Source organism: Myxocyprinus asiaticus, chromosome 14, assembly GCF_019703515.2.
Source record: "Myxocyprinus asiaticus isolate MX2 ecotype Aquarium Trade chromosome 14, UBuf_Myxa_2, whole genome shotgun sequence".
NCBI classification, from domain to species: domain Eukaryota; kingdom Metazoa; phylum Chordata; class Actinopteri; order Cypriniformes; family Catostomidae; genus Myxocyprinus; species Myxocyprinus asiaticus.
In genome coordinates, this window is record NC_059357.1 from 6,419,391 (window position 1) to 6,447,325 (window position 27,935).

At 37.3% G+C, this 27,935-nt stretch overlaps 4 protein-coding genes across 5 annotated transcripts; 2 read left to right on the forward strand and 2 right to left on the reverse strand.

Moving 5' to 3' along the window:
- Positions 1 to 514: 514 nt before the first annotated feature.
- On the reverse strand, positions 515 to 7,748 carry LOC127451888 (ER lumen protein-retaining receptor 2-like). Its single transcript, XM_051716927.1, has 5 exons — positions 7,531 to 7,748; positions 6,614 to 6,714; positions 6,238 to 6,396; positions 2,733 to 2,985; positions 515 to 2,432 (listed from the first exon to the last, which is right to left on the reverse strand). The coding sequence occupies exons 1-5, from the start codon at positions 7,619 to 7,621 to the stop codon at positions 2,398 to 2,400; spliced, it is 639 nt and encodes a 212-aa protein (XP_051572887.1). The 5' UTR covers positions 7,622 to 7,748; the 3' UTR covers positions 515 to 2,397.
- Positions 7,749 to 9,632: 1,884 nt separating this feature from the next.
- Positions 9,633 to 16,624, forward strand: LOC127451883 (uncharacterized). 2 transcript variants are annotated; one of them, XM_051716918.1, is made up of 6 exons: positions 9,633 to 9,798; positions 11,880 to 12,224; positions 13,155 to 13,252; positions 15,277 to 15,330; positions 15,418 to 15,528; positions 15,676 to 16,624. In XM_051716918.1, the coding sequence occupies exons 1-6, from the start codon at positions 9,726 to 9,728 to the stop codon at positions 15,733 to 15,735; spliced, it is 741 nt and encodes a 246-aa protein (XP_051572878.1). In that variant the 5' UTR covers positions 9,633 to 9,725; the 3' UTR covers positions 15,736 to 16,624. The 2 variants fall into 2 exon arrangements, with proteins under 2 accessions (XP_051572878.1, XP_051572877.1); XM_051716917.1 differs by having other exon boundaries at positions 9,638 to 9,798; positions 11,838 to 12,224.
- A 3,958-nt stretch (positions 16,625 to 20,582) lies between these two features.
- On the forward strand, positions 20,583 to 22,723 carry rps2 (ribosomal protein S2). The gene is made up of 8 exons (XM_051716916.1): positions 20,583 to 20,691; positions 21,104 to 21,241; positions 21,496 to 21,585; positions 21,687 to 21,794; positions 21,900 to 22,073; positions 22,153 to 22,312; positions 22,424 to 22,515; positions 22,601 to 22,723. Exons 2-8 carry the CDS (start codon positions 21,107 to 21,109, stop codon positions 22,679 to 22,681), a joined length of 840 nt encoding a protein of 279 aa, XP_051572876.1. The 5' UTR covers positions 20,583 to 20,691; positions 21,104 to 21,106; the 3' UTR covers positions 22,682 to 22,723.
- A 1,789-nt stretch (positions 22,724 to 24,512) lies between these two features.
- ndufb10 (NADH:ubiquinone oxidoreductase subunit B10) lies at positions 24,513 to 27,513 on the reverse strand. Its single transcript, XM_051716928.1, has 4 exons — positions 27,288 to 27,513; positions 26,629 to 26,767; positions 24,896 to 25,035; positions 24,513 to 24,676 (listed from the first exon to the last, which is right to left on the reverse strand). Exons 1-4 carry the CDS (start codon positions 27,433 to 27,435, stop codon positions 24,591 to 24,593), a joined length of 513 nt encoding a protein of 170 aa, XP_051572888.1. The 5' UTR covers positions 27,436 to 27,513; the 3' UTR covers positions 24,513 to 24,590.
- Between the last annotated feature and the right edge of the window lie 422 nt (positions 27,514 to 27,935).

Here is a 27,935-nt window from a genome sequence, read left to right on the forward strand (position 1 = left end):
ATTTGGATTTAAAATAGACTCCACTGGAAATTAATCTGCCACAAGCTTACAGTCGAACTGCAGTGCACCTTACTGACCTCTACCTGCATCACCTTGGTTAAAGGATGGACTATACTCTTAAAATGGAAAACGTAGATAATAAAATGTTGTGAAAAGCACTATACAAATAAAAAATGACTTTACTTGCTTTGCACATACAATTTCACCAAACCCACTTGTGCCTAGACTAAGTGCATGCTTTCAAGAAAATACCAAAACTTCATGGCCACGCCCATTGATTTGCACGTATGACTTAAAAGCATAACGTAGCACTAAGCACTCTTAAAATAGGGCTCTAAATTGTCATTGTACTAAAGCTAAAATTAACGATAAAAATGTTATTAAATGTTATTCGGATTTGGAGGGGAGGGTCTATGTTTCATGACAACATACATCAATCACTCTGTCAGTGTTACTGCATTATATTAAAGCGCAACAAAAAGTTAGAAAAAAAAAAAACAGTGCACTGTATCTCTCAGGTGCAGATGAAATTTAATCAAAGCACAAACGCAACATGTCAGTCAGAATGATCTGTTATTTTAGTTTATTACCTGCATTAAAGGTGCGTCAGGTGTGTATGTATCCGCTTTTATAAATGTTCTGAATGGATGGTTATTTTCCTTTTAAAACCACTTGTAACCAGCAAAGTTTAAACTCTTGTTTTAGCGCAGCGATTGATTGACAGGTAAACGTGTGCTGAGCAGGTTTGAGTACATTTAAGAACATTTAGCTAAAACTAACGTACTAACTTAAAACTAACCAAAAACATGTAACGGTTTTTTTTTTTTTTTTAATAAACATGTTCATTAATTAATGAAGCCAGTCCAGTTATTTTCGTATCTTTAGTGCTTTTCACCATTTCAAAGCCGTTGCAATAACAAACAGAACCCCCGTGACTCTAATTCATAGGCGGACTCATTTGATTATGACACCGGGATGCATACAGGACAGATTAGCATTTACACCTCAACTGTGATCTGGTCACATGCAATTTTAACAACATTTGTATGTGGTTTTTGTGATCCGATCACAAAACGTTTTAGCCCGTTTAGACCTGTATTCGCAAATGTGATCGGATCACCCAAAACGCACATTAATACCAGGTGGAAACGGGGTCTTAATGTAATAATGTAAACATAATGTAATCATGTCAAATTTGGTAAATGCTTTTTATACACATTTTTTTTTTATTTTATTTTTTTCACAGAAACTTTCTGCGAAGCTCCTGGACCTGTTTGAAAACCTCTGTTCCAAATAAATTCCATATTTTCTGGTTTGTGTGCCAATTGTAGTCAGCCCATATACAGTAAATGTGCCCATTAATACAATGTAATACATTTTTAAAACAGTTTTAAGAAATGCTTCATCTTTAAGGAACTTTAGACATTGGTTTCAGACAAATAAACATAAAATCTTGTCCCTTAAAATGTTTATTGGAGACTGTAACATGTAAAAACTAGAAAAATAACTAAACCCTACTGGAAAGACTCAAGTGGGGAAAATTCCTGGGACACTGAACCTAAAAAAAATATATATATAAAAAGACTACACTACAAAACTCATGTCATACACACACCTCTAATGTGCTTTGCCAGTATCCACACCACTTAATTGAATGGTTTTGCCATATTTTACTGCATCTTGACAAGCTTATCTGTTCGCAGGTGAAAACTGAACATTTAAACAATCTTACTGTAATATCACCTCATCCTGTTGACAATGATCAACATCCTAAAAAAGAGTGAAGGATAATGGTGCCTAATGGAATATGAAACATTCTATTATTTACAGTTTACTTGTTTCCATGGGGGAATGAACACAAATGGTTATGTACAAAATCTGAAATAAGCATAAGGCATTTTTGTGAACAAATGAAAAACTGAATTTCTTTTTTTAAACCCACCGGTGGCTAAACCACTTTTTGAAGCAAAGGGGCGAAATTGCCACATGTACATTGTAAAAAGGGGATGGTATCTAATAATTTGAATTTTTGAACATACACATAAATCAGGAAGAAACACAAACTTATTGAACACTCTGGGAACCATTTCAAATCATGGACAAATGAACAATGATGCACTTAATAACTGGAGTTAATGTGTATAATGCATCATTCAATCAACATTGCTTATAGAAAAGTTTTTTCTTCTTTTTCTTTTAATAGCAATAAAAAATAAAGTATCACAAGATGCTAAAGACAGAAGAACAAAAAAGTTTGTAAAAAAGTCCTCTTTGCTGTAAGGGGATGGTTGATGGTGTCCAGGTGGAGTGGAAAGAAATCAGTGATTGAGCAGTGGCATCATTGGCCTGTGCTCCTCTATAAGTCTGATGGAGACACAGCTCTCTGTTCTTTGGCACTTAGGCTGGTAGACTCAGCTTCTTTCCTTTTAACACTGTGGACCAGACAGAACATGTCAGAAAATTAAGCATGAAGATTTTATGTCATCCTGGTCTTTTCTCTGTAATAAACCTCTGAGAATAAAAAAACCAAATCCCCTGAACTAATGGCAAACAAGTCCCTAGTCATGCATGGATGAACTATTAACAATAAGACCAGAATATGTATTTTATAAGTAAATATGGAATGTTTTAATTTTTATGTTGACTTATTTCACGTCAAGGTCAAGATCAGACAAACTTAATTTCATTTCACACGCATGACCTTATGAAGGTTTAGGTGCATATTAACTCACCTTTAGTGAAATAAAGGTAGAAGAAGTCACAATAGAGAATAGTCTGGACAACCCCAGCAACGATGGCGATCATGTCAAAGAATCCCTCGAAGTAGAACCTCCAGATCCAGTTGAAGAGGTAAAGGGCACGGTAGACCCCCAGACAGAACAGATAGTGGGTAGTGATGGTCTCAGCCTCGCCGGTCTTACTAATCATAAAGAGTTGAGGCAGGATGGCCACTGACTCAAGATAGATGGAAAAGGTCCACAGGATCTGTTATCGAAAAACAAATAATAAATTACTTTTTGAATTGATAACCAAAGAGAGGAGCTAACAGAATTATAATTAATGCGTTCTAATAGGGTCAACTGAACCAGAGGTCCCTGGCTTAAAATGTCATTTTTGGTCATATTTTTACTGATGAAAAAGATTACAAAAATATGATGAAAGCTTAAATATTAAATTCCATGGATCAATATCTGAACAATCCATGATTTTGTACTGTAGAAGGGGGTGAAAATGTCAATTTTGCTTATGATTTTGGAGCAAAACAACAGGTCAAAAACAGCACCTTAGAAAAGTGACAGCGTCAATATTTTATTTTCACACAGAGATAGGTATGTCTATGATTAAAATCAGTTGACTTCAGCACCACTTTTTGCATTCCATGCCAATGGTGGGAGTTAAAAAAAAAATTGTGCTGTTTTTCCAAAGTATGAGTGTCTATAACGCCAGAAGTATTAGAGATATCTTAATATCCATTGAAATTCTGGTTCAGAACTAACTTTCCTTTTTGTTGGATTATGAGGGTTTTTTTTGGACTCTGCAACCAAATACCTGATAAATGGGATGTACGTGTCTTTGTATTTTTTAGATATTACTTCCACCCCAACCACTGATCAAATAATGGTAGATATTAATTGCACCCTGGTGCAAATAGTGTCAAATACTATTTGCACCCATATTTAAATACTAATGTACAGTATGGGCATCGCTGCTATGTGTTTACTGTGTTTATTTAGAGTCCCACAGACACACTACACTAACCCCTACCCTAAACCTAGAAAAAATAACCTTGGTTATTTATATATTAACCCTGTACGGTTAAATCTCAGAGATATGGGGCTCTCAATGTGGTTCGATCCGCAAAATGTTACAATTTACCCATTTTCAATGGTTGAAAACAAAATTTGGGATGCATGGTTTGAAACTAGTTTTTCTTATCCTACAAAACAAAGGTCTGGAGTACAAATAACTTTGTAATAGAAACTAGAAATGTACCTATTCACATAAAAAAAAAATTATCAAAATCTTACTTTGAGTGTTTGATTTTCAATTGAGTTTTTTTTATATATATATATATATAACACTATTGTTTTTATGTAAATTAAAAACCCCTTTATAAAATAACGGATTACTCAGTAAATTTTCGTCCATGGTATTTAATATTTTGGCTTTCATCATAATTTATGTTTATTTTTCATAAGAAAAAGTATTAACAAAAACAAATTTCATCAGGGGAAGCTTCTGAAATTTGGTTGATTTGACACAGAATAACCCAATGAGGTTATATTCATTAACATCGGTTAACTACATTTAATAACAGAAACGATTTTGAATATCTCTTTGACTCAATATTCGACTGGACTGCCAAAAGTAAAGAAATGTTTTCACAAGTTTGATACTTTTGTTTCCTAGATGATAACCGGAGGCAGGGCCGTTACTAGCCATAGGTGAACTAGGCGGGGCCATCAATGATGAGGTCGTTCTGCCAGACTGGGGCGCCAATGACGAGGTCGCCGTGCCAGCCGGCAACAAACAGACCTCCCCGCGGCAACAATTTCGATTTCGCCTAGGGCTCCAATATGGTCAGAAATGTCCCTGACCGGACACCCATCACATGCAACATGGTGAGGTCATGCAAGTAGGTATAGCTGCAGGCCGAAGATCTCCAAATGGGGGCGGAATCTCCAAACAAGGACAAGGTTACTACAGAAGGGGGCAGGGTTACTCCAAAACAGGGTTGCGCCAACTTCAAAAGTGGGCGTCACTTCTACTCACGGTTAGGGTCTACCTAGTCTCAGCCTTAGACGGCACGCCCAAGGTCCGTGCACTAACTGTCTGATGCTTATAGCACACAAAACTGGAAAACGCTTTATCGATCAGTCAGCGCAAATCTGACTGGCTGGTTGGACCTTAATTCCGAGAGTTGACGCCCACAGGACGTTTTATCAGTCCGCCTGGAAGCCGAGTTGTGTTCACAAGGTTCCGCTTTGATAGAATGAGCACTTCTGAGGATAAAATAAATCACAGAATTTGCCCAAGTTTGCCAGGTTAGTGACATCAAATCTTTTAAAGATATTCAGAGTTGGGGGCCTGGGTAGCTCAGTGGTAAAATACGCTAGCTACCACCCCTGGAGTTCGCTAGTTCGAATCCCAGGGCGTGCTGAGTGACTCCAGCCAGGTCTCCTAAGCAACCAAATTGGCCCGGTTGCTAGGGAGGGTAGAGTCACATGGGGTAACCTCCTCGTGGTCGCTATAATGTGGTTTGTTCTCGGTGGGGCGCATGGTGAATTGAGCGTGGTTGCCGCGGTGGATGGCACGAAGCCTCCACACGCGCTATGTCTCCGTGGCAACGCGCTCAACAAGCCACGTGATAAGATACGCGGGCTGACTGTCTCAGACGCGGAGGCAACTGGGATTCGTCCTCCGCCACCCGGATTGAGGCAAATCACTATGCGACCACGAGGACTTAGAGCGCATTGGGAATTGGGCATTCCAAATTGGGAGAAAAAGGGGAAAAATCCCCCCCCCCCCCCAAAAAAGATATTCAGAGTTTCGTTTGAGGCACGTAACAAAGCGGATATCCACGAGCAGAGCTTCATTTTCTGCTTTATTTACTTAGTTATGTCTGTGAAATTCTCTATAATGTGGTTTTCTGTGCTGTACTTAGACTCTCTTACTCATTGTATGCTATTCTCCCATGTGTTTTGTGTGCAATCACTCACAGAGACTCACGCACAATTATATAAATCCCCCCCCCCCCACCATGTCGGTCTTTTATTATGGTGTGATACATCTCCAATAACCCCCCCCCCAAACACCCCATAATGACAAAACCTACTGTGATTGGTCGCTTTACATGTCAGCAAGTTAAATGGCTTTTCCTGTCCTGACCAACTGAAGCAGCTATAGACCCCAGATCTATGCCGCATTCATAAGTCTGGCTACGTGAGACTAGGTGCTCCTTATATCGTTGCTGGTGGGTTTGAGCTCCCACCCATTTTTGGAGCTCTGCCTGCTGCTATATACTTCCCGGGTCATGGGACAACAATGTAGCATACTACTACTGTTCGAAACGTTTATCATAGAATAATAGTAGTAAGCATAGTATTCAGTAAGTAGTAAGCTTGTTCCTTATTCCGTAAATCTAAACACAGTTATAATGGACAAAGGTGGCAGATGCTCAGTGAACAGTTTGATCAATTGCCTCAAAGTTTGCTTTGATCTTTTAGTCCGTCCTACCTCCAATGGAGAGAAGTCGTGGTTGACCAGGAAGGCAAGGCCTCCCACTGGAACCACTAGGAACTCCACTCTGAAAGTGTCATGGTTTCCATCGTAGGTTGCTCTGAATTTGACGTAGATCATGTATACGGTGGCATAGGCACATCCAATGTAGATAATCTGTTTTAATGAAAAAGCAAATCGCCTATTAACCATGCAAGGTACTAAGTGTAAATATAACCACACTCCACTGTTTACTCTAATGCAAACGATCATGTGCCAAAAACTGATCGTTTCAATCATCAGTATCAATATGCAATTGCATGTTTTCTTTACACACACACAATGGTTTAGTTTCAGACTGTATATGGAAAAGTTCTCCTTTCGTAGCTCTTACCTTCATGGATGTGTTGTAAAGAGAGATGAATGACGTTAGGAGATCCAGGTATCTTGTGGTGAAAACCAAGGCGAAGAGTATCTGGCTCTTCCCAGAGATACCTGGGGGGCAAAAACCATTTGCACTCAGCCCTTTAACCAATTCTTTAAACTACAAACTATGGCACAATGCTGAGATAAGTTAGTAACCCTTGCAAAAGAGTTGCTATATCTCTATGTCAATGGAGTAGCATTGCCTACTCTTGCCAAGGGCACACAAAACTACATGCACTGCCACGTCAAAGCAAGGTATGCATTGCATTTTAGGAATGTATGGCGAATAACAGGAAGAAGATCTTAAGATGCATGGCATTTTGCTGCCATAACAACGCTTTAAACATATCATTAGTGACTTTTTGACCCCCAGATACGTTTTCAAGCAACATCTGAGTAGCCAGTTATATGCTCTGTATACTGAAAGTGCTTCATAGCATGAAAATGCGTGATCTCGATGACAAAATCTGCTGTTTTCATTAAACTATTACTAAATTGCTGAAGTTGGTAACTAGGCCTAAAGTTTCTTGATTGAATGCAACACGCCTGTGCTGTGCATTTTGAAGTAAGCCTTCAAATTTATACAAGCCAGAGCTTTAATAGCTGACAAAACCTGCTAAATATTGACATATCTGTAAATTTAAACGTCAAATGCTTTTTGTAATCAAACAATAATATGGAATTCAGCAGCTCTCAAGTCAAGCTAACCCACTAGCTTGCTTGCTCAACAAATTGCTCATTTTAATTGCTTTATGCTTGAAAATAAATTCACAAGACCTTTTCCTGACAGCTCAACCCAGTCTAAAGGCTTTCTTAACATTTAAAACAGCACAAATGGCATATGAAGAATGCGAGACATGTATATTTTGTGTGAGTTGAGCTCACCTGCACACGATCTGGTCTTCCATATCTTGAGCAGCAGGATGATGATGGCAGCTAAATGAGACAGATCTCCGGTCAGTCTAAAGAGATTCATGATGTTTGTCACTCTCTGGCTGTTTTGCGGCGTTAAACAGAGCGCAGGGTGTTTGAGATAACTGTGAACCGGCTCAGTGCCGCTCTCCTCCAGCGCATTCCTCCACGAAATATGGCGAATGAGGGGCGACGTGGCCGGTGGACATGACGTGGCATGAGCGAAACCACAATGAACTCTGGGAAGTGTAGTTTACACGGCTGCTGGGAGTGTCACGCGTGGGGTTTGACCACGCCCATCGATTCTATCCACACAAATTACTAATGGTAACCATGGTTTCTGTAAATAAATAAATAATATTAAATGGGTTTGGCCACCACTGACAATTTGTTGCATTTTTCATGTTAGAGGAAAAACCTCCAGCTAAAACCAGCCTAAGCTGGTTGGCTGGTCTTAGCTGGTCGCCTAGCCTGGTCAGGTTGGTCCGTTGACTGGTTTTAGAGAGTTTTGGGCACTTTTCATCTGGTCAAGCTTGGAGATCAACTGGCCTCCCAGCAAAACCAGCAAAGCTATAGTTTAGCCAGGTTGGGTGACAATCTTAAACAAGCTAATACCAGTTAATACCAGCTTAAACCACCAAACAATCTTAGACTGGTTTTAGCTGTTTTTTAAACAATATAAGCTGGTCTCCTAGACTGGTTTCAGAGGGTTTTGGGCGCTTTCTAGCTAGTCAGGTTGGAAGATCAGCTGGCCTCCCATCAAAACTAGCTACGCTCCAGTTTAGCCAAGCTGGGTGACAATCTTAAACCAGCTAAGAACAGTTTAGACCACCTAAAACCACAGTACAATCTTAGACTGGTTTGAGATGTTTTTTTAAACAATCTTAGCTGGTCTCCCAGACTGGTTTCAGAGGGTTTTGGGCACTTTCTAGCTAGTCAGGCTGGGAGATCAGCTGGCCTCCAACCAAAATCCAGCAAAGCTCCAGTTTGGCCAAATTGGTCAGCTTAAACCAGGTAAGACCAGTCTGGACCAGCTAAAACCACCAAATGCGTGAAATCGAGCTTGCGTAGCGAGGTGCGTCTGCGTTCATGTACTTGCGTAGAGTATGTTTGGGCCTTAACAGTCAGTGAATATTTTAACTAAATAATACATTAGATTTCGGTTTGTTTTGCACCAAATCTTATCATATGCATTCATTACAATCATGAGTCTCATGGAATAATTTATTAGACTTCTGAATTATATTTTTGTGTCTTTTTGAAGCTTGAAGAGGTGGTCACCATAAACTGCCATTGTATGACATCACTGAGAATTTTTTTTTTTTTCACAATTTCTCCCTTCCTGTTAAGAAAAAGAAAGGAAGTCATATAGGGTTATAACAACACAGGGGTGAGTAAACAATGACTGAATTTTGATTTTGGGGTGAACTAATCCTTTAAACCATCTAAGATCAGCAAATCACCAGAGGCTGGTTTAAGTTATTTTTTCATTGGTGAAGTTACCAGAGTTATAATGAAGGAACAATAACTATGGTAGCTATGATATTTGGTTACTATGATTACCATGGTCAATTGGTATTGGTGAGGAGATGAGAGCATATCTCTCCTACATGGAGTGTTTTAATGTAGATAAGACCTATAAACAAAAATGGTATGCTTTTGTACATCTATAAGGATATTTAATACCATCTATAGGCCTAGACTCAAATGTTGGGCTCCTACGTAACTTTTAAAAGCTTCTCTTTTATGCCATGTTATATATTTTTTTTAAAGATAGGGCAGGAAATTTTGATTTTTTAAATTATATTTTATTGGCCTTTGTTAAAGTCACTTAGCTAAGAATCAGCTATATATTTAGTCAAGAATTATCAATAATTTCTTAGCTAATAATGAATAATATTTTGACCATTTTAAATCATTTTTATCACACACCACTACTGGGAAAACAAAGACACACACAGAAATATTTATGAGATTACTATAAGCAGTCGATGTGACTCAGACAGACTGACACACATACAGATAATCTGATAGAAAGGAAGGAAAAGAGGGGATGGGTCTATGTCCCTTCTCATTTTTGCATATGTCATTTCTGTTTTATTTGTCAGTTAAGCGTGAGACCTTTGTTTCGATGTCTAACAAATTGCAAAACAACTGAAAAGACAACAATGAAAGGACCCATAAACTATCGTAATTTCAGCAGGGATCTCTTCACCATCACATTTCTTATCTTAACCTCAGGTGAGTTTCAGAATTTAAGCTGCATTTTTTTTTTCAATGCTCTGTCAGTAAAATGCTATACTAATATTTAGATACTCGTGTATATATATTCAGTTGAAGTCAGAAGTTTACATACACTTAGGTTGAAGTCATTAAAACTAATTTTTTTTTAAGCACTCCACAGATTTAATATTAGCAAACTATAGTTTTGGCAAGTCGTTTAGGACATCTGCTTTGTGCATGACACAATAAATGTTTCCAACAATTGTTTACAGACAAATTGTTTCACTTTAAATTGACTATACCATAATTCCAGTGGGTCAGAAGTTTACATACACTAAGTTAACTGTGCCTTTAAGCAGCTTGGAAAATTCCAGAAAATGATGTCAAGCCTTCAGACAATTAGCCAATTAGCTTCTGATAGGAGGTGTACTGAATTGGAGGTGCACCTGTGGATGTATTTTAAGGCCTACCTTCAAACTCAGTGCCTCTTTGCTTGACATCATGGGAAAATAAAAGAAATCAGTCAAGACCTCAGAAAAAAGATTGTGGACCTCCACAAGTCTGGTTCATCCTTGGGAGCAATTTCCAAACACCTGAAGGTACCAAGTTTATCTGTACAATAGTATGCAAGTATAAACACCATGGGACCACGAAGCCATCTTACCGTTCAGGAAGGAGATGCATTCTGTCTCCTAGAGATGAACGTAGTTTGGTGCAAAAAGTGCAAATCAATCCCAGAACAACAGCAAAGGACCATGTGAAGATGCTGGAGGAAACAGGTAGACAAGTATCTATATCCACAGTAAAACGAGTCCTATATCGACATAACCTGAAAGGCTGCTCAGCAAGGAAGAAGCCACTGCTCCAAAACCACCATAAAAACGCCTGACTACGGTTTGCAAGTGCACATGGGGACAAAGATCTTACTTTTTGGAGAAATGTCCTCTGGTCTAATGAAACAAAAATTTAACTTTTTGGCCATAATGACCATTGTTATGTTTGGAGGAAAAAGGGTTGAGGCTTGCAAGCCAAAGAACACCATCCCAACCGTGAAGCATGAGGGTGGCAGCATCATGTTGTGGGGGTGTTTGCTGCAGGAGGGACTGGTGCACTTCACAAAATAGATGGCATCATGAGGAAGGAAAATTATGTGGATATATTGAAGCAACATCTCAAGACATCAGCCAGGAAGTTAAAGTTCGCTGCAAATGGGTCTTCCAAATGGACAGTAACCCCAATTATACCTCCAAAGTTGTGGCAAAATGGCTTAAGGACTACAAAGTCAAGGTATTGGAGTGGCCATCACAAAGCCCTGACCTCAATCCCATAGAAAATCTGTGGGCAGAACTGAAAAAGCTTGTGCGAGGAAGGAGGCCTACAAACCTGACTCAGTTACACCAGTTCTGTCTGGAGGAATGGGCCAAAATTCCAGCAACTTATTGTGAGAAGCTTGTAGAAGGATACCCAAACGTTTCACCTAAGTTAAACAATTTCAAGGCAATGCTACCAAATACTAACAAAGTGTATGTAAACTTCTGACCCACTGGGAATGTGATGAAAGAAATAAAAGCTGAAATAAATAATTCTCTCTACTATTATTCTGACATTTCACATTCTTAAAATAAAGTAGTGATCCTAACTGACCTAAAGACAAGGTAATGTTTTCTACAATTAAATGTCAGGAATTGTGAAAAACTGAGTTTAAATGTATTTGTCTATGGTGTATGTAAACTTCTGAATTCAACTGTAAATATTGTAGGATGTGCTGGACAATAACAGCATGAAATATCAGCAATCAAATATTTTTAATTCAAATTATTCAAACAGAAAGTTATTAATTTATACTGTCCTTTTGTGTGTATATGTATGTACATATATAGATGTATATTATGTCAAATGAACTTACAATGTTGCAATACACTATGCCCAATTTATAATTTCCATGTATTTTCTGTTTACTCTATGTTTATTCTTGCTATCTTCTTGTACTGTGTATATTATGTATGTAATTGCTCAGAGCTCCTGTAAACAAAACCAATTGTTGTGTGTTAGCACAGGTTGGCAGATAAAGTTATTTCTGATTCGTACTTATTTCCCAGTTCTTTCAGTGAGTGGATGCAAGGTAGAAGTCCAACAGTCAAACAATGTGATTAGGCGAAAAGAACAACAATCCGTCTCTATTCCCTGTTCTTTAAACATATCCAGCTGCCCAGGTCACAGACTTGACCAACTGAAATTCACTTGGTATGTGTTCCGGAAAGACTCTCACTACCAGATTGATTTAATGAGCCAATCAGTCAAATACACACTGGAGGATCAGAATCTGAAAATCAACTCTTTGTCAACACAAGACTGTGGTGTGTATTACTGTGCAGCGGCTCTGCATGATGTGGCACATAACGGGGCACAGGCGATTGGACAAGGGACCACTTTGAAAGTGTCAAGTAAGGCAAATTATTTAATTTATAAAGCACTTTTAAAAACAACATAGTTGAACAAAATTGCTGTGCAGCTGAGATAAATAATAGCAATAGCAAAGAAAGAAATTATGGATACAGGAAAGAATAAATTAGATTGAAAGGAATATTCCAGGTTCAATACAATTTAAGCTCAATCGACAGCATTTGTGACATAATATTGATTAACACATACATTTATTTCAACTCGTCTCTCATTTTCTTTAAAAAAGGCAAACATCTGGCTTCTAGTGAGGCACTTACAATGGAAGTGAATGGGGCCAATTTTTGAATGTTAAAATACTCACTTTTTCAAAAGTATAGCAACAAGACATAAACAATATGCAAGTTACCATGATTTTAATGTGATAAAATCACTTACTAACCTTCTCTGTGTAAAGTTATAGCCAATTTTACAAATTCATTGCCATAATGATGTAATGTCAACAAACCCTAAAACCCTCAAATGACAGTAAAAATGATTTTAACAATTTACAGCTCAAATAATACATGGGTTTTAACAGAAGAATTATTGTAAGTGCTTTTATAAAATGCTAAGCTTCACATTTCTGCCTTTAAACTCTCCAAAATTTGGCCCCATTCACTTCCATTGAAAGTGCCTCACTGTAACCTCGATTTTAAGGAGGTACGAGTCTTAATTATTTTTTGTGGTAATCAACATTATGCCACAAATGCTGTTGATTGAGATGAACTTGTATTGAACCTGAAATATTCCTTTAATATGAGGGATAAATAGAAGAAAAATAAACAAAAAATTGGAATAAAAATCCATTGTATTCAAAATGTTCAAAGATATTCAGTCTGCAAAATATTCAGCCTTAATCGAATGCTAAAGAGGCCTTTTTTTTTCTGTCTTCTTTTTTTTTTTTTTTTTATGAAATTGTGCTTTGTATCCAGAGTGGGGCTTTAACATCCATAAAGCTCTTTTATTGACATTGTTTGTCCTACTGATTGTGTACAGTCTCCTCGTCTTGGGCATTCTCATCTGCATAAAGGTACATTTTAAGTTACACACCTTTTATTGGCATTTTAATGTTACAATACTACACTGAAAAAAAATTATTTTGTGGAGAGGTAAATGTAGCAGAAAATATTAAGTACTGTCTACATTGAATAAGATAGTTTAAAAGTGAACTTGAAAATATTAAGTAATTTCTACAATGAATAAGATAGTTTAAAAGTGAACTTGGAAATATTAAGTAAATTCTACATCTGTGCTCAATTCAAGCATGTATAAATAATGCTCTAACTTATAAGTAAATATTATTTATGATTGTTTGTTATCTTTGCAAGGCGTCATCATGTATCAGTCCTAAAGTAGAAAATCTTGTCATATTTATTCACCAATTTGAGTTAATTTCACTGGTAAATAAAATAAGTAAATTTTACTTAACTTTTCAAAGTTGGAGTTCCCAGCATGCACAAGGCTTTAATAAAAATGAGCTTGCATGATTTACTGTTTGCAAGTTTATCTACACCATTTTTATTGTTGATTTTGTTATTACATTTGGGAACTTCTTATTTTGTGAAATAATAAAAAATAAAAAAATAAAAAAGTAAAAAGAAATTTTAGCATGCAATAATCTTGCCTGTGGTAGGCTTCCATATGTCATGTGGTACATGATTAAACATGTTTACAAGAAAGTTTAACATTACATTTTCAAATAAAATGTTTGTTTAAAATTTACTAAGTTTAATTAAGTACCATATACATCAGGTTTGTAAGTAAAAGTTACTGTATTAACTGAAATGTTTAAGTTAAATTTGCTTACTTTAGTCAATATTATGTCATGAAGTTAAGTTGATTTTAAAAACTGTGTGCAAAAACTTGCAAAAATTAAAATTAAGTAAATCTTACTTGTTTTTAGTGTATGTAGCACATCCACTATAATGTCCCTCTGTTTCTTAAAAAATAAAATAAAATAAAAAATCAGGGTTACAGTGGAAGTGAATGGGGCCACATTTTGGAGGGTTTATAGGCAGAAATGTAAAGGTTATAATTTTATAAAAGCACTTGCTTTTAATTCTTCAGTCATGTTTTATTTGAGCTGTAAAGTTGTTAAAATTGACATTTTAGGATTTACAGGGATATGTCGTCATGAAAATAAAGTTGTAAAATTGGAAGTAACTTTACACAGATCAGATTATTAAGCAATTTTGTAACACTAAAATCATGTCAACATTTTTTGCATCTTCTGGCTATACTTTTGAAACAGTGCATTTTAACGTTTATGGACTGGCCCCATTCACTTCCATTATGAGTGCCTTAGAGGGTTAGTTCACCCAAAAATGAAAAGTCTTTCATGATTTACTTACCTTTAAGCCATCCCAGATATGTATGTCTTTCTGTCTTCAGCAGAACCGAAATTAAGATTTTTATAAGCACATTTCAGCTCTGTATGTCTACACAATGAAAGTGGTTTGATGGTCCAAAAGGCACATTTAGGCAGCATAAAAGTAATCCACACGACTCAAGTCGATCAATTAATGTCTTCTGAAGCAAATCGATAGGTTGGTGTAAGAAACAAATTGATAATTAAAAACTTTTTAACTTTAAATTGTTACTTCCAGCCAGCGCTGTATTGTAGTTTGAAATGACCTAACTCTCGCGTGACGTTCAGTCCTCTGTTGTAAACAAAGCGCATGCTTGCGCTTACGTCACGTGACAGCTCTGTGATGGGTTGACTGGTAGCAGGAAGTATTTTTTAAAGTTAGTAAAGTTTTAATTGTCGATGTATTTTTTACACAAACCTATCAATTTGCTTCAGAAGACATTAATTGATCGACTGGAGTCGTGTGGATTACTTTTATGCTGCCTAAATGTGCTTTTGGCCCGTCAAATAGCCAGCAGCCTGATAACACCCGTTTACTTGCATTGTGTGGACCTACAGAGCTGAAATGTGCTTATAAAAATTTTCACTTCAGTTCTGCTGAAGATGGAAAGTCATACACATCTGGGATAGCTTCTTTGAACCCAGAACATTTACATTTATAAACATGTATTTGTTTGAATTGATAGACTGGACAAATCAAATCAGTCTTTAAAAGAAGATGGCGACAAAATGAGACTAAGGTATTGTTTGATTTCACATATTTTATCAAGCTTATATAATATACGATTCTAAAAACGTGTTTGTTTCATCTTTCTTTGTCTTGTTAGAAGGACTATCCGAAACCAGAAACGATTTTCAGTGGAGTGGTGCAAGAACTGTGCAAGAGGAACCTAGTCAGTGACAAAATTCAGGCTCACTACAAAGTTTCGCAAGAAAAGGTTTTCACATTACTCTATTATAACATGCAAGCATTTTATTTAGCAAATCTAGCACATCCTATTGCAATTTTAAGCTGACAAGTTTGCTGTGCAATGTGACAAAAAAAGTGCTTGCTGTCACCTAAAATTGTTTTAAATCTCCTCTAGTCTAAAGGTCCTCAAACACAAGACAGGAGTGAAGATATTTACCAAAATCTGGATGATTGAAATACAGCTAAACCTTTGATTCATGCTTGTCCCTTTGATCTGCAAAACCATCCGCTTGGAAGCAAAACTGGAAACTACCACTTCAGGAAAAGGACTGTACAAAGCCAAATTAATTTGACTTGAATTGAGGTTTACGCAATATACTGTAATATTGCACGCAACATTTAAAAATAATGCTCACATGCTTTTTCAAGTGTGATATTTTTAGATATGAAATATAATCCATGTTGTAATATTGTGGCTGGGTGACTCAACATTACAACATGTTGTGTTGTCTCTGTTGGAGACTAGTGGAAGTTTTGCATTCTCATACAGTACATAAAAGTGTCATTTTGCAATGCATTAATAAAACTGAAACTACATTGTTAAACGTAGTAATTTGTTATGTTAAATATATTGAAACTTAAGGTATTGGAGCTGCTGTTGTTTGTGTTTCATATGGGGGCATTTCACTCCCTTAGTTTTTGATTTTGTGTTGTCTGTTCTTCAAGAGCACAACAATCATTTCATAAGTGAGGGGGGCAGAATGTTTAGTGTAATAAGACCAGTTGTTCTGACCATTCAACAAGTGTAATTATCTCTTATGTCTTATCTTAACTTTATTTGAAGCTACTTGTACTATGGAGGCTATGAAGCCTATTTTAGGGAATAAAAAAAGAAAGTGACCTGGTCATCTTGGAAACCCCATAATTAGTTCCCAGATCAATAAAAATAAAAGCAATGAATTAGATTGCAAAAAAACTCCAGTTAGCCTGTTTACTATTTATTTACAAATGATTAAAAAACTGTTTAAACAGTACAATCCCATTCAGTCCCATTTCAGAACACCCTGTTGGTCTTTTCAGTTTCTTTTATTTCTGTAATAAAGTAGCCTATTTAATACAATTAATTAATTTGTGTTTGTCTTTTTATTATAACTTATGCGTGAGTGCTGTTTCTGGCATTGCTAGTGTGGAATTATGTTATAATTATGTTTATAATTATAATAATTGTAGATTTAGTCCTGCTCCAGGCTATTTGTTCGTAAATTTGACTCATACCAAAGTCTTTTTAGCAAGTCAGTTCACTTGGCGGACAACTTTGGAACGCTCCCGGGCAGCTATTCACCTATGTAAACAAGAGACATACAAGAGCAGCTCCAATCTACCTGAATGAGGAAAGACAGAAATCTCCAAAACAGTTGGTCAAGATTACGATCAGAGAACTTATTTCAAATCAGCAGTAAAATCTGACAACTCTGGAATCATAAATTGTGCTTCTTTACCTCAGATTACACTAAAAAAAACATAATTTTCCTGGTTTGTATAGCTAATGCGCATGCTCGAGTTCTAAAAGGTGATTGGCTCTTGTACTTGTAAAGGCCAAAGTATACTTCACGTGTCCGCAATGCGGATCGCGCTGCGCACAGTATGCGTGATGTAAATTTTGGCATAATCCAGTCCGTGCAGCCTGACCAGACAGATTTTCCTGAAGGCCAAAGTATCCTTGGGTGTCCAAGTTGCAGATCATTTCACACACAGTATGTGTGACGCAAATTGCATCAACAGCACAGCCACAAGGCTTAAACATTTACATTTATGCATTTGGCAGATGCTTTTATCCAAAGCAACTTACAGTGCACTTATTACAGGGACAATCCCCCTGGAGCAACCTGGAGTTAAGTGCCTTGCTCAAAGACACAATGGTGGTGACTGTGGGGATCAAACCAACAACCTTCTGCTTACCAGTTCAGTGCTTTAGTCCACTACGCCACCACCACTCCAAACCACTTAAACGCACACCGGCCAGATACTAGGCAAGTTGGAGATGAGCAAAATGAGTGTGGTCCGACTTGCTCTGATGTCATGCTGACTACATAAGAAAAAAAATCTTGCGACAGTGAGACGACTTGCTGACGACACAGCTTAATGCTCATTGGCTTAAACAACCGTAATGTTTTGTTCTCTTTTAAAATGTTTGATTTTTTATCACTAATATCATATTTTATGTGTATAAATTATATATGAATACCCGCGATATCTGCCTTTGATCCCAAAGGTGTCTGATACACTACGAGAAGTGAGAACTGTCCGACTTAACAGCACTTATTTCACTCCTCCCCTGACTGCAGCCGCTTACTCTCGTCTACTTTCAAGGCGAGGCGTTTGGCATCTCGAACAAGCCTTTTCTTGACTCGCGGATGCGGCCATCGTCTGTGCACATCATCTGCGCATGCGCCGGCTATTGACTCTACTAAAAGAGTATAACAAAGAAGTTGAAGTGCGCATGCGTCAAACTCAAAAAGAGTATACTCACAAAGGCAACGCGGTCGACCAGGCGTGAGCCGATCCGGAACATGCAAAAACGAAGTATACCTGGGTCTTTAAAGGCTAATTTATACTTACTGGGTGAACAGTCTTTGCTTAGTTCGCCTACAAATGATGATGAAATGCAGTGACGTTTTTGTTCTGCCAAGGTATTCGTTCTCCTGTTTGCACACATCTCTGAAATTCTTGACCCAAGAGAACTCGGCTGGACGAAGAGCGTTGATAATTGGTTAAAACTATTCGCAGGTGTGGTTTGGATGTGAAGCTTTTTATTTACAGTCGCACGTGCCAGCTGAGTTGTTATCTAAGTTACTGTCGTTAAAATGGATAACTTTGAAGTCCGTCTCTTAGAGATTGTGTGAAAGTATACTTTTTTTTTTTTTTTGCATGATTTGCAACACAAACTCTACAAAGACAGCATGGCCACAACAAATGAGTGGATAGAGATTTGAGTTTTTAAAAGTGAAAGGGGCCGTGACAAGTTTAAAAAAGCAAAGAAGAGGGACAGCGCTAAAAGTGGCGGTCCACAGTGAGAGAAACCTGCATTATTGGCTTTATCTGTGGCTGGAACAGTATGTTAAACACAGTGACATCACCCTTTTAAAACGATGTCGCGCGTAGTATAAATTGCGACTTCATTCACCTAGGGTGCTTTAGTCTGTCCAGGAGAGTATGAACCAGGCTTAAGGCGTAATTTCATTTTCTACATCCGTTGACCGTTGGACATTCCAATTTCTCCCATTAATTTTAATAGAAGTGGCCCATCTCTGCTAAATATTCTCTGTTGTCTGTGGCACAATAAAATTCAGTCCGATTTCAGAAGACTCTTCCTTCTTTCCCAATTTCTTCTCTCTGTTGGACTTTTATCTGTTTCTATTATTTCTCTAATTATTTTTATTCTATTTTTTTTTTTTTTATTATTATCTCTGTCTTGTTGTTGTATTGTTTGTGCACTGGAAGCTTCTTTCACCAAAACAAATTCCTTGTGTGTGTAAGCATACTTGGCAATAAAGCTCATTCTGATTCTGATTCTAATAAAGTAGACTATTCAATAAAATTAATTAATTTATGTTTAAGTCTTTTTATTATAACATAAGCATGAGTGCTGGTTATGGTATATTTAGTGTGGAATTATGTGCTAATGATGTTTTTAAATATAAAACACTATGCTTTTAGTCCGGGATGTAGCTTAGAGCTCCTTGGTTGTAACCCTGCTCTAGGCATTTGTTTGTAGATTTGACTCATACTTTACTGAGTCCGTAAACCAAAATTATGTACATAGCTCTTGGTCAGAGATTATGTTAAAAACTCGGTGGAAGCATACGGTCAGATAACAACGTCTGTGCTTTAACCATTGGAGAGAGCCTTTTAACGGTCAACTAGCGTGTTACGACAGTAAGTCACCGTTTGCGAATACCATACAAATGAATGGGGAGAGCCGTAAACTAACATCTGCCTGTCGCAAATAGGGATGCCACCCGACCCGTAAAATACGGGATCGTCCTGTATTTAAAGATAAAATTATGCGTCCCGTCAATACGGATCAATACGGGACGCGATTTGTCCCATATTTAAGCTGGTCAGATGGCGTGATGGTGAAATCGTTCCAGATCGCTAATTTAACATTAATATAAGTTGGAAAATGTGCCTATGGTGGGTAAAGGACCGTCCGAAAAGTCCACAAATGGTGCTAAAACTGTGGATTTTTTCTAAATGTTCAATAAGATCAAACAATGTACGAATAAAATTACTGAGTCATAAAGACAAGTACAGGTGAAAGAAGAAAAACAAAATACGTATAAACCAACCAAAATGTATACATAAGATAAATAATTGAAAAGATAAAAATAAATATACTTTAAACATATAAAAGATGTATATATATATATATATATATATATATATATATATATATATATATATATATATATATATATATATAATTTCAGCATATAAGAAAGGGTATACAATTTTTATTAATAACGCATATTAACTCAACGCATTTGTTACTAAAACTGTGGATAATGTGGTAAGGGGCCGTGACACAGTTCACTCCTAAACAATTGCATAGCCAGGAAATTACTTTTGGGTGGGCTTTTTTTGGGGTATGGATTTTCGTCCAAAATATATATTTTTTAAATTTCCTTAACAACAGAGAGGCGGTGCATTCAAACAGTTCTTTCACGCTTTCAGAATTCAGATATTTTGCATTTTTTAAACTATTTTATAAATATATATTTGAAGTCATAAAATAATTTATAATATTCTGAGTGGGCCTGGGATAATTTAGGGGGGCGTAGTTGACTACGCCACTGCTCCTAAAGGATTGTGTAAAACATGTAGATGATTGGCGGACCGGCGGTAAATTCATTAAGTGATGTGCTGTTTCCTCATAAAAGCAGTTTATTCAGCACACTGATGCATCTCCACCATAGACATCTATTAAAAAACAGCCTCTTCTCCTCGCCAGTGTACCGCCCATAGAACGTCTACGGGACCGCAGCGTTACGCTTGAAGGGCTGTGACAGATCTCTTGATTGCCGCAATGGGTCGCCAGAACAACAGCTAAAACGAAATATCGCGATGATTCGCTCTGGATAAGTACGTCGCGAACTCTCGTGCGGCCTTCTTCTTCTTGAATACACATCACGTAAGTCAACGTGGGCTTCTGTCATTGCTGAGTTTCATCTGTTTAAATCCTCGCAATCTTAATTTAAAAAGCACAATAACTATAAAGGACTTATGTGTGTACTGATAAATAACACTTTAATACCGATATTAAAATTATGTATCAAGCGGAAATGTCATTTTTGAGTAAATGGTCTAAAAAAAAATGGTGGCACCAGTGAAGCTAGTCATTTATTCCTAATATTTGCATGTTTTATATGATTAGTGTTACAGTTTTACTTACATATAGTTCTTATACATGCATAAACTAGCTCTACCATGTCTAAGTTTGATGCGTGATCTGCATCTGTACTTAACATGTGTCTGATATTATATACGTTTGTGTTGTGTAACTTATTAGTTGTTGATTTTAAACCTTCATGGTGTGTCTGTAGCAAATGGCGGACGACGCCGGTGGTAGAGGAGGTTTTCGCGGAGGTTTCGGCACTGGCGGCAGGGGTCGCGGTCGTGGTCGCGGCAGAGGCCGTGGAAGAGGCCGCGGTGCTCGGGGAGGCAAATCTGAGGATAAGGAGGTAAAACATCCCATAATGATCCCGTACTTTGACTCCGTTTTGAATTGGCATGGCTTAATGTTTTATCAAAGATGCCAGAAGTGCATGCATTTTATACTAAAAATCTCTATTTTTATATTTATAGTCTGCATCTGTACATTATCTATGATCCATAGGGTTTTATTTGGTATATAGCATAGCTGAACTTGTTACAGTTTAGTACAATTTACACTGGCCCTGTTGTATGACTGTAACTATATTTTGGTTTCATTTAGTGGGTGCCGGTGACCAAACTTGGTCGCCTGGTGAAGGACATGAAGATCAAGACCCTGGAGGAGATCTACCTGTATTCTCTGCCAATCAAGGTACTACTTTTTCAAATCTCAAACTCCAGAACATGTCGTGAAGTTGCTTAGCTCTTTCTGAAACTCAGCAATTGTTTATTTTTTTTTTTTTTCCCCCATAGGAGTCTGAGATCATTGACTTCTTCCTGGGTTCAGCTCTGAAGGATGAAGTTCTGAAGATCATGCCCGTCCAGAAACAGACCAGGGCTGGTCAGCGCACCAGGTTTAAGGTGACTTCCCATTCTTGGATCCCTCTTAAATGTTAAATACTAGTCATTTTATTCAGCGATCCAGTACAAAACTTAGGCCTTGACACATTTCCTCAAATCTTTCAGGCCTTTGTTGCTATCGGTGACTACAATGGCCACGTTGGTCTGGGAGTGAAGTGCTCTAAAGAGGTAGCAACGGCTATCCGCGGAGCCATCATCCTGGCCAAGTTATCCATCATTCCCGTCAGAAGAGGCTACTGGGGTAACAAGATCGGCAAACCACACACTGTGCCATGCAAGGTAAGATGTCCGTTGAATAACACACTGTGCCATGCACTTCCATTGCCTCTGTTGATGTGAACATGATGTTTCTGGTCAGGTGACTGGTCGCTGTGGTTCAGTCCTGGTACGGCTTATTCCCGCCCCCCGTGGTACTGGTATCGTGTCTGCTCCAGTACCCAAAAAACTGCTGATGATGGCTGGTATCGATGACTGCTACACTTCTGCAAAGGGCTGCACCGCCACCCTGGGCAACTTCGGTAAGAGCCTTTTATTAAAGACTGTAGCACAGATTCTCCCTGCTTTATTAGTGAGAGTAGGCAAATAAATGAAGTATTTCAGAGTTTACAAGTTCTGTGTCCTAATTGCAGCTAAGGCCACCTTCGATGCCATCTCGAAGACTTACAGCTACCTGACCCCTGATCTCTGGAAGGAAACTGTGTTTGCCAAGTCTCCTTACCAGGTATAACATTTGCTTTATTTGCATAACTGCTACTTTTCAAAGTGTATTTGATTTCTTGGAATTAAATGTTTAAATCTCGTTTCAGGAATTCACTGATCATCTGGCCAAGACTCACACCAGGGTCTCTGTTCAGAGGACCCAAGGAGCTCTTCCAGAAGCCTCATAAATTTTGTACAACGGGTAGAAATAAAGTACAGAAAGAAAACCATCTTTGAATGTGTGCTTCATTGTTTGAAACAATCCAACTTGTCAGGAATCGAAAACATATGTAGAGCTTGTCGTAAAAGTCTACATGTTCGATGTACCCGGTCTGTTTCATTTGACTTGGAGTAACCGAACCTGAAATGGTTTTAAAATGTCTTTCAGAGTTATAATATCTAAAGTTATTTAATGAGAATCATTCTGATTTAGCTCATTTGTGTTGCTGCATGGCCTGAGTATACAGAAAACTACCACAAGAAAAATGTTAAATTCTTAAGCTACTGATAATCTCTCATTTGAGGAAAAGCTAAATTGTCTAATTTTAATAAATTGGTATTAAGCTAGATTGTAATTCTGCATTAAATACATTAATGTTGAAGTATAATTTGCCCAATTTTATCAACTAAAATATACATACAACTCTATTTCAGAGCAATTTGACACATGGTTTTGATTGGCAGGGCTCAAAATCTGGGCCTTAAATCTATAGTGTACATGCACGTTCTTACACCGATTATGTTTAAGCTTACAAAGTGTAGTCATGTAAACACATTAAACTGCTTTCTTTTACCAGTGTACGGTCATACATTTTATATTAGCAATAAGTGACATTTTGCAATGCATGTAAACACCTTTACCTGTGTTCTTAACGGCTTATCCAATGTACGCACAGGTTGTGAGCATGCCTCTTAACGATTTGACTTCAAAAGCTAGGAATAACATCATTTTAAGTCTCATTTAAACCTGTTTTGCTTGCTTTGGTTTTTTTAAAGTAGCTGATCTGTTTATTCTCAAGTCATTTATACAGTACACCGATTAAGGACAGCCGTTTTAATGTGTTTACATGACAACACACATTGTCAAGTTCAGCCAAACAATTTATCGTTTCCTCACCTTCATGCGATCCCAGATGTGTATGACTTTCTTCAGCAGAACACAAATGAAGAATATCTTGCTCTGTAGGTGCATATACAATGCAAGTGAATAGTGGCCAGTGATATGATAGGTGTGGTTAAGAAACGGATCAATATTTAAGTCCTTTTTTTACGATACATTTTCCTCCCTGCCCAGTAGGTGGCGATATGCACGAAGAATGCAAATCACCAAAAACAAAAGAAGAATTTATAGATGATTTACAGTAAAAAAGGACTTAAATATTGATCTGTTTCTAACCCACAGCTATCATATCACTTCTGAAGACATGGATTTAACCACTGGAGTCATATTGGTTACTTTTATGCTGCCTTTATGTGCTTTTTGGAGCTTCAAAGTTCTGATTCAGAGCTAAAATATTCTTCTAAAAAATCTTAATTTGTGTTCAGCAGAAGAAAGTCATATACATCTGAGATGGCATGAGGGTGAGTAAATGATGAAAGAATATTAATTTTTGGGTGAACTATCCCTTTAAGCATAATCCGTGTAAGAACATGCATGTAAACGTGCAATTTACTGGGCAGGGATTACAAAATAAATTCGATAATAATTCTCGCTGTGTATACAAGTATTGCCTGCCTGGTCCCACCATATTCTGATCCATAAAGTTAACTACAATATTTAAGTAAAGCAGCTTTTTTTAAATTTCATTTCAAGTGAGTGTACATCATTTTAAACATTTTTCAAAAATACAGTTCTATGACTAATTCTTACTGCTTAAAGCTTTAGCAATAAGCAAAATAATTACTGGACCTTGCACAACTGATCTTTAGCAACAAAAAAAAATTGAGTGCAAAGTAATACACTTTCAACAACTGATGGTGGGATTTTCCTACGTCAAAATCAAAATGATGACTGCAAAGTCACTTTGGAATAACTTTATTTTACACTTTGATACACAGATGAGAGAGCGACATAGAAAAGCAGAAGGAGAGGCAAGTTTATGCCTTTTGTGCCTCTTCCATCATTCTCTCCTTCTGTTTCATCAAACACTTTCTTGCGCTGGCGTATGCACCGAGATCCCCATCTAGAAGATGTAAATAATATTGTTAATAGCCTAAAAACTTTTTGTTTCATTGTCAACTATAAAGCATTCTAGAGAAAGCATTATATCGGCTTTTCTCATGGTCACGTACTCTCTCACATATGAAATATGGTATAAAAGATTGCTCTCTAGGAGTTTGTAAATCTATGCATGTTTTGCATGCTGATTGCATGTATCAAAAAGATAGCAGCTGACACTCACAGCGTGATTGAAAGGCCTTGGAAACTTGATTAAACTGCTGCAGCTCTTTGCCACATTTCTGTTTGTAACTGTGTCCCTCTCGCTGCTGGCAGGCCCTGAGACGCTCCTGGATCACCTTCACGATCTCCTGATCCACTTTACTGCAGAAATAAAAAAATATTACTTCTTGTGTGCTAGTGCAGGAAAGGTGTCTCATGATACTGTATATAAACTTCATTATATCATACTATGCATCTAAACTTAATACTAGGTTTGCATTTACTCAAGGAAATAACAGTGCTTGCAAGGCAAATCTAGATTTTAGGCTTAAACATTTTCAGTATTAAAATACTTTCTTCTATCCCAAATTAATAAGCAGAGACAACTGCAAGTAAGTCATTCATAGGCTAAATTTCTTGAAAACTGTAAGCACTGTGTCTCTGTGGCACTATAAAAATTCCTCTGTTTTAAACGACCCGTCTCAAGAGAGACAACAGCATTGACTCAACCAATGGCATGAGTTGTGGGCAGGACTATTTGTTTGATCTGCAGCAGACGGCATGTATTTGGAAAGCTGTTCTGAAAACAACCTTTGTTTTTCCAATTCCATTTGGTGGTGCAGAAATTACATACTTCAGCTTTAAGTTCTGTGTAAATTAAAGGAATAGTACACCCAAAAAATGAAAATTCTCCCATCATTTACTCACCTCAAAAGATCAAAGTTATTATTTTACTATAAATTCTCCTCCCTGCCCAGTAGGTGGCGATATGCACTTACAATGCAAATTGCCAAAAACAAACGAAGACCATTTAGGAGAGAAAAGCATTTAAAGGGCTGTTTGAAAGTGGAAATTTATAGTAAAAAAAAAAAACAAAAAGCACTTAAATATTGATCTGTTTCTCACTCACACTGCTCACTGGATTACTTTTATGCTGCCTTTATATGTTTTTTGAGCTTCAAAGTTTTGGACCCTGTTGACTTGCATTTTATGGACCTAAAGAGCTGAAATATTCTTCAGCAGATGAGTTAAGTTATATACATCTGAGACAGCATTAGGGTGACTAAATGATGACAGAATTTTCTTTTTTGGGTGAACTATCCCTTTAAGCAGTTCGGGCTGAATTAATTGCAGATGATTAATATTTAGCAGGGCTCAACATTAGTTTTTAGTTTTTTTGTTTTTTTTTGCAGGCCCGATCGGGCCAGTAGTTCCAATTTTTACTTGCCCTGCCATCATTTTCACAACATTTTAGCAATGCATTTTTGTATGTATATGTTCCAGAAATAATATGTATATGATTATATGGCATACAACACAGAACATAGATTTTTGTAATTTTTAGCCCATTCTTACCAATGCTATGACTATTCCGGCTTAAACGCGTACGTTAGCCTGCTACCTTGGTTACCTCTGTGGGAAATTCGAATGGGCAGAATCGCAGCAATGATGTTTCATACATCACAGAATTCCAAATATTTAAGTATGCATGGCATAAAAGCCCATTTAAAAGATTAATGAATGTAACATATAGCGACAACACAGTACTGGCCCACATGAGCAAGTAACTATTCCATCAACTGGCCCAAAACATCCTTATTTTTGAGCCCTGTTTAGGGTTAGGAAATTAGAACAAATCCTAACCAAAAATGTGATGTATAGAAATACTTGCCAGCACTGTAAATACAGTACTATATACATATATATCATGTGAAGCATCTCACTGCCATATGTATATTTGTGGATGTAACATACTGGTCTCTCCTCCACTGCATCTCAGCTTCATAGTAGCACAGGTAATCTCCTTCCTGGCATTCAGTCAATTCAGGGACACGACGGAACACCTGATGGTAGTAGTGGGACTTCTTATTGCCCTGGATGCCCTCGATAACACCTGGCAGAACGTGAAACAGAATCACAAAATAAGAATCAGGAGTTACAACCTGTATTCGGTGTCCTGCCAGTAATTTGACTGTGGACCTGGTGAATCAAAATGTGTTCCCTTAGCTAGAATGACAATAAATCTATATGGAGTGAAATGAAAATGCTTTCATATCATTACATTATAAATCTCATTGGTGGAACATAACCTTCCCTATTATATGTCATATAAACAAGGTTTAAAAACACAAATGCATGTTTATAATCCCAGCAAACACAGAACGTTCAACTAACGTTAGCATATGGTTCCCAGGAACCCAATTACAACGTTGTAGGAACGTTCTCTTTAGGTTGTATTTTTTTAAAAACACACACTAACGTTCCTAGAACGTTGCTGTAACGTTTTTATGGCAACATTGTGATTTTGCTCACTATATAACTAATACTCTAATACTAAAACTGCTCTATATCATCTGGATGGATTAAAGCAGATGTAAACACTATCAGCTGCACTAATGTAAAGTCAGTTGTACCTCTGAATGTGGTTACAGGCAGATCAACGGAGTAGTAGAAGAGCTTTGACAATATTAAAGCTGGATTCGGCAGTGCCGTTTGCTTATCCACCAATGGAGTCTGACGGGGAGGCTCGGGATATGCATCTTTATCGTAATCTTTAGGCATTATCGAGGATAAACAAGAAGGGAAATTTCAAAACACCTTTAATCGACCTCGAATATCCCTTCTGTGCGCATGCGCGCTTCACACAACATGGCGAAAGGTCACCGAGCAGCGACAAATAAACGTGGAGGAAAAAAAGATTTATTGTTCTTATGGTTATGTATTACAAATTTAATGTTTTATTTTTTTATTTTATGTCAAATCTTGAAATATTTATTCATTCTTTGTTTCGTTGATAAATAATGAGGTCAAAGGTAAAAGGGTACACGCAATTGTTTTCTCCACCACTAGTAGTCGTCGTTTCACAAGTTTCCTTACATTGACGTCAATAATTCAATTCATTAAATATTTCTGATTTATTATTATCTTACATCAGCAAATGTACTTTGGGACAGGTAGGCTAGATAGCACTGAAAATGGCATTGACTAGTCTGTCATCATCACACCTTTAACAGAGCTGACAGAACGTGAATAATGGATTCAGGGAGAAACCATGAAGGAAG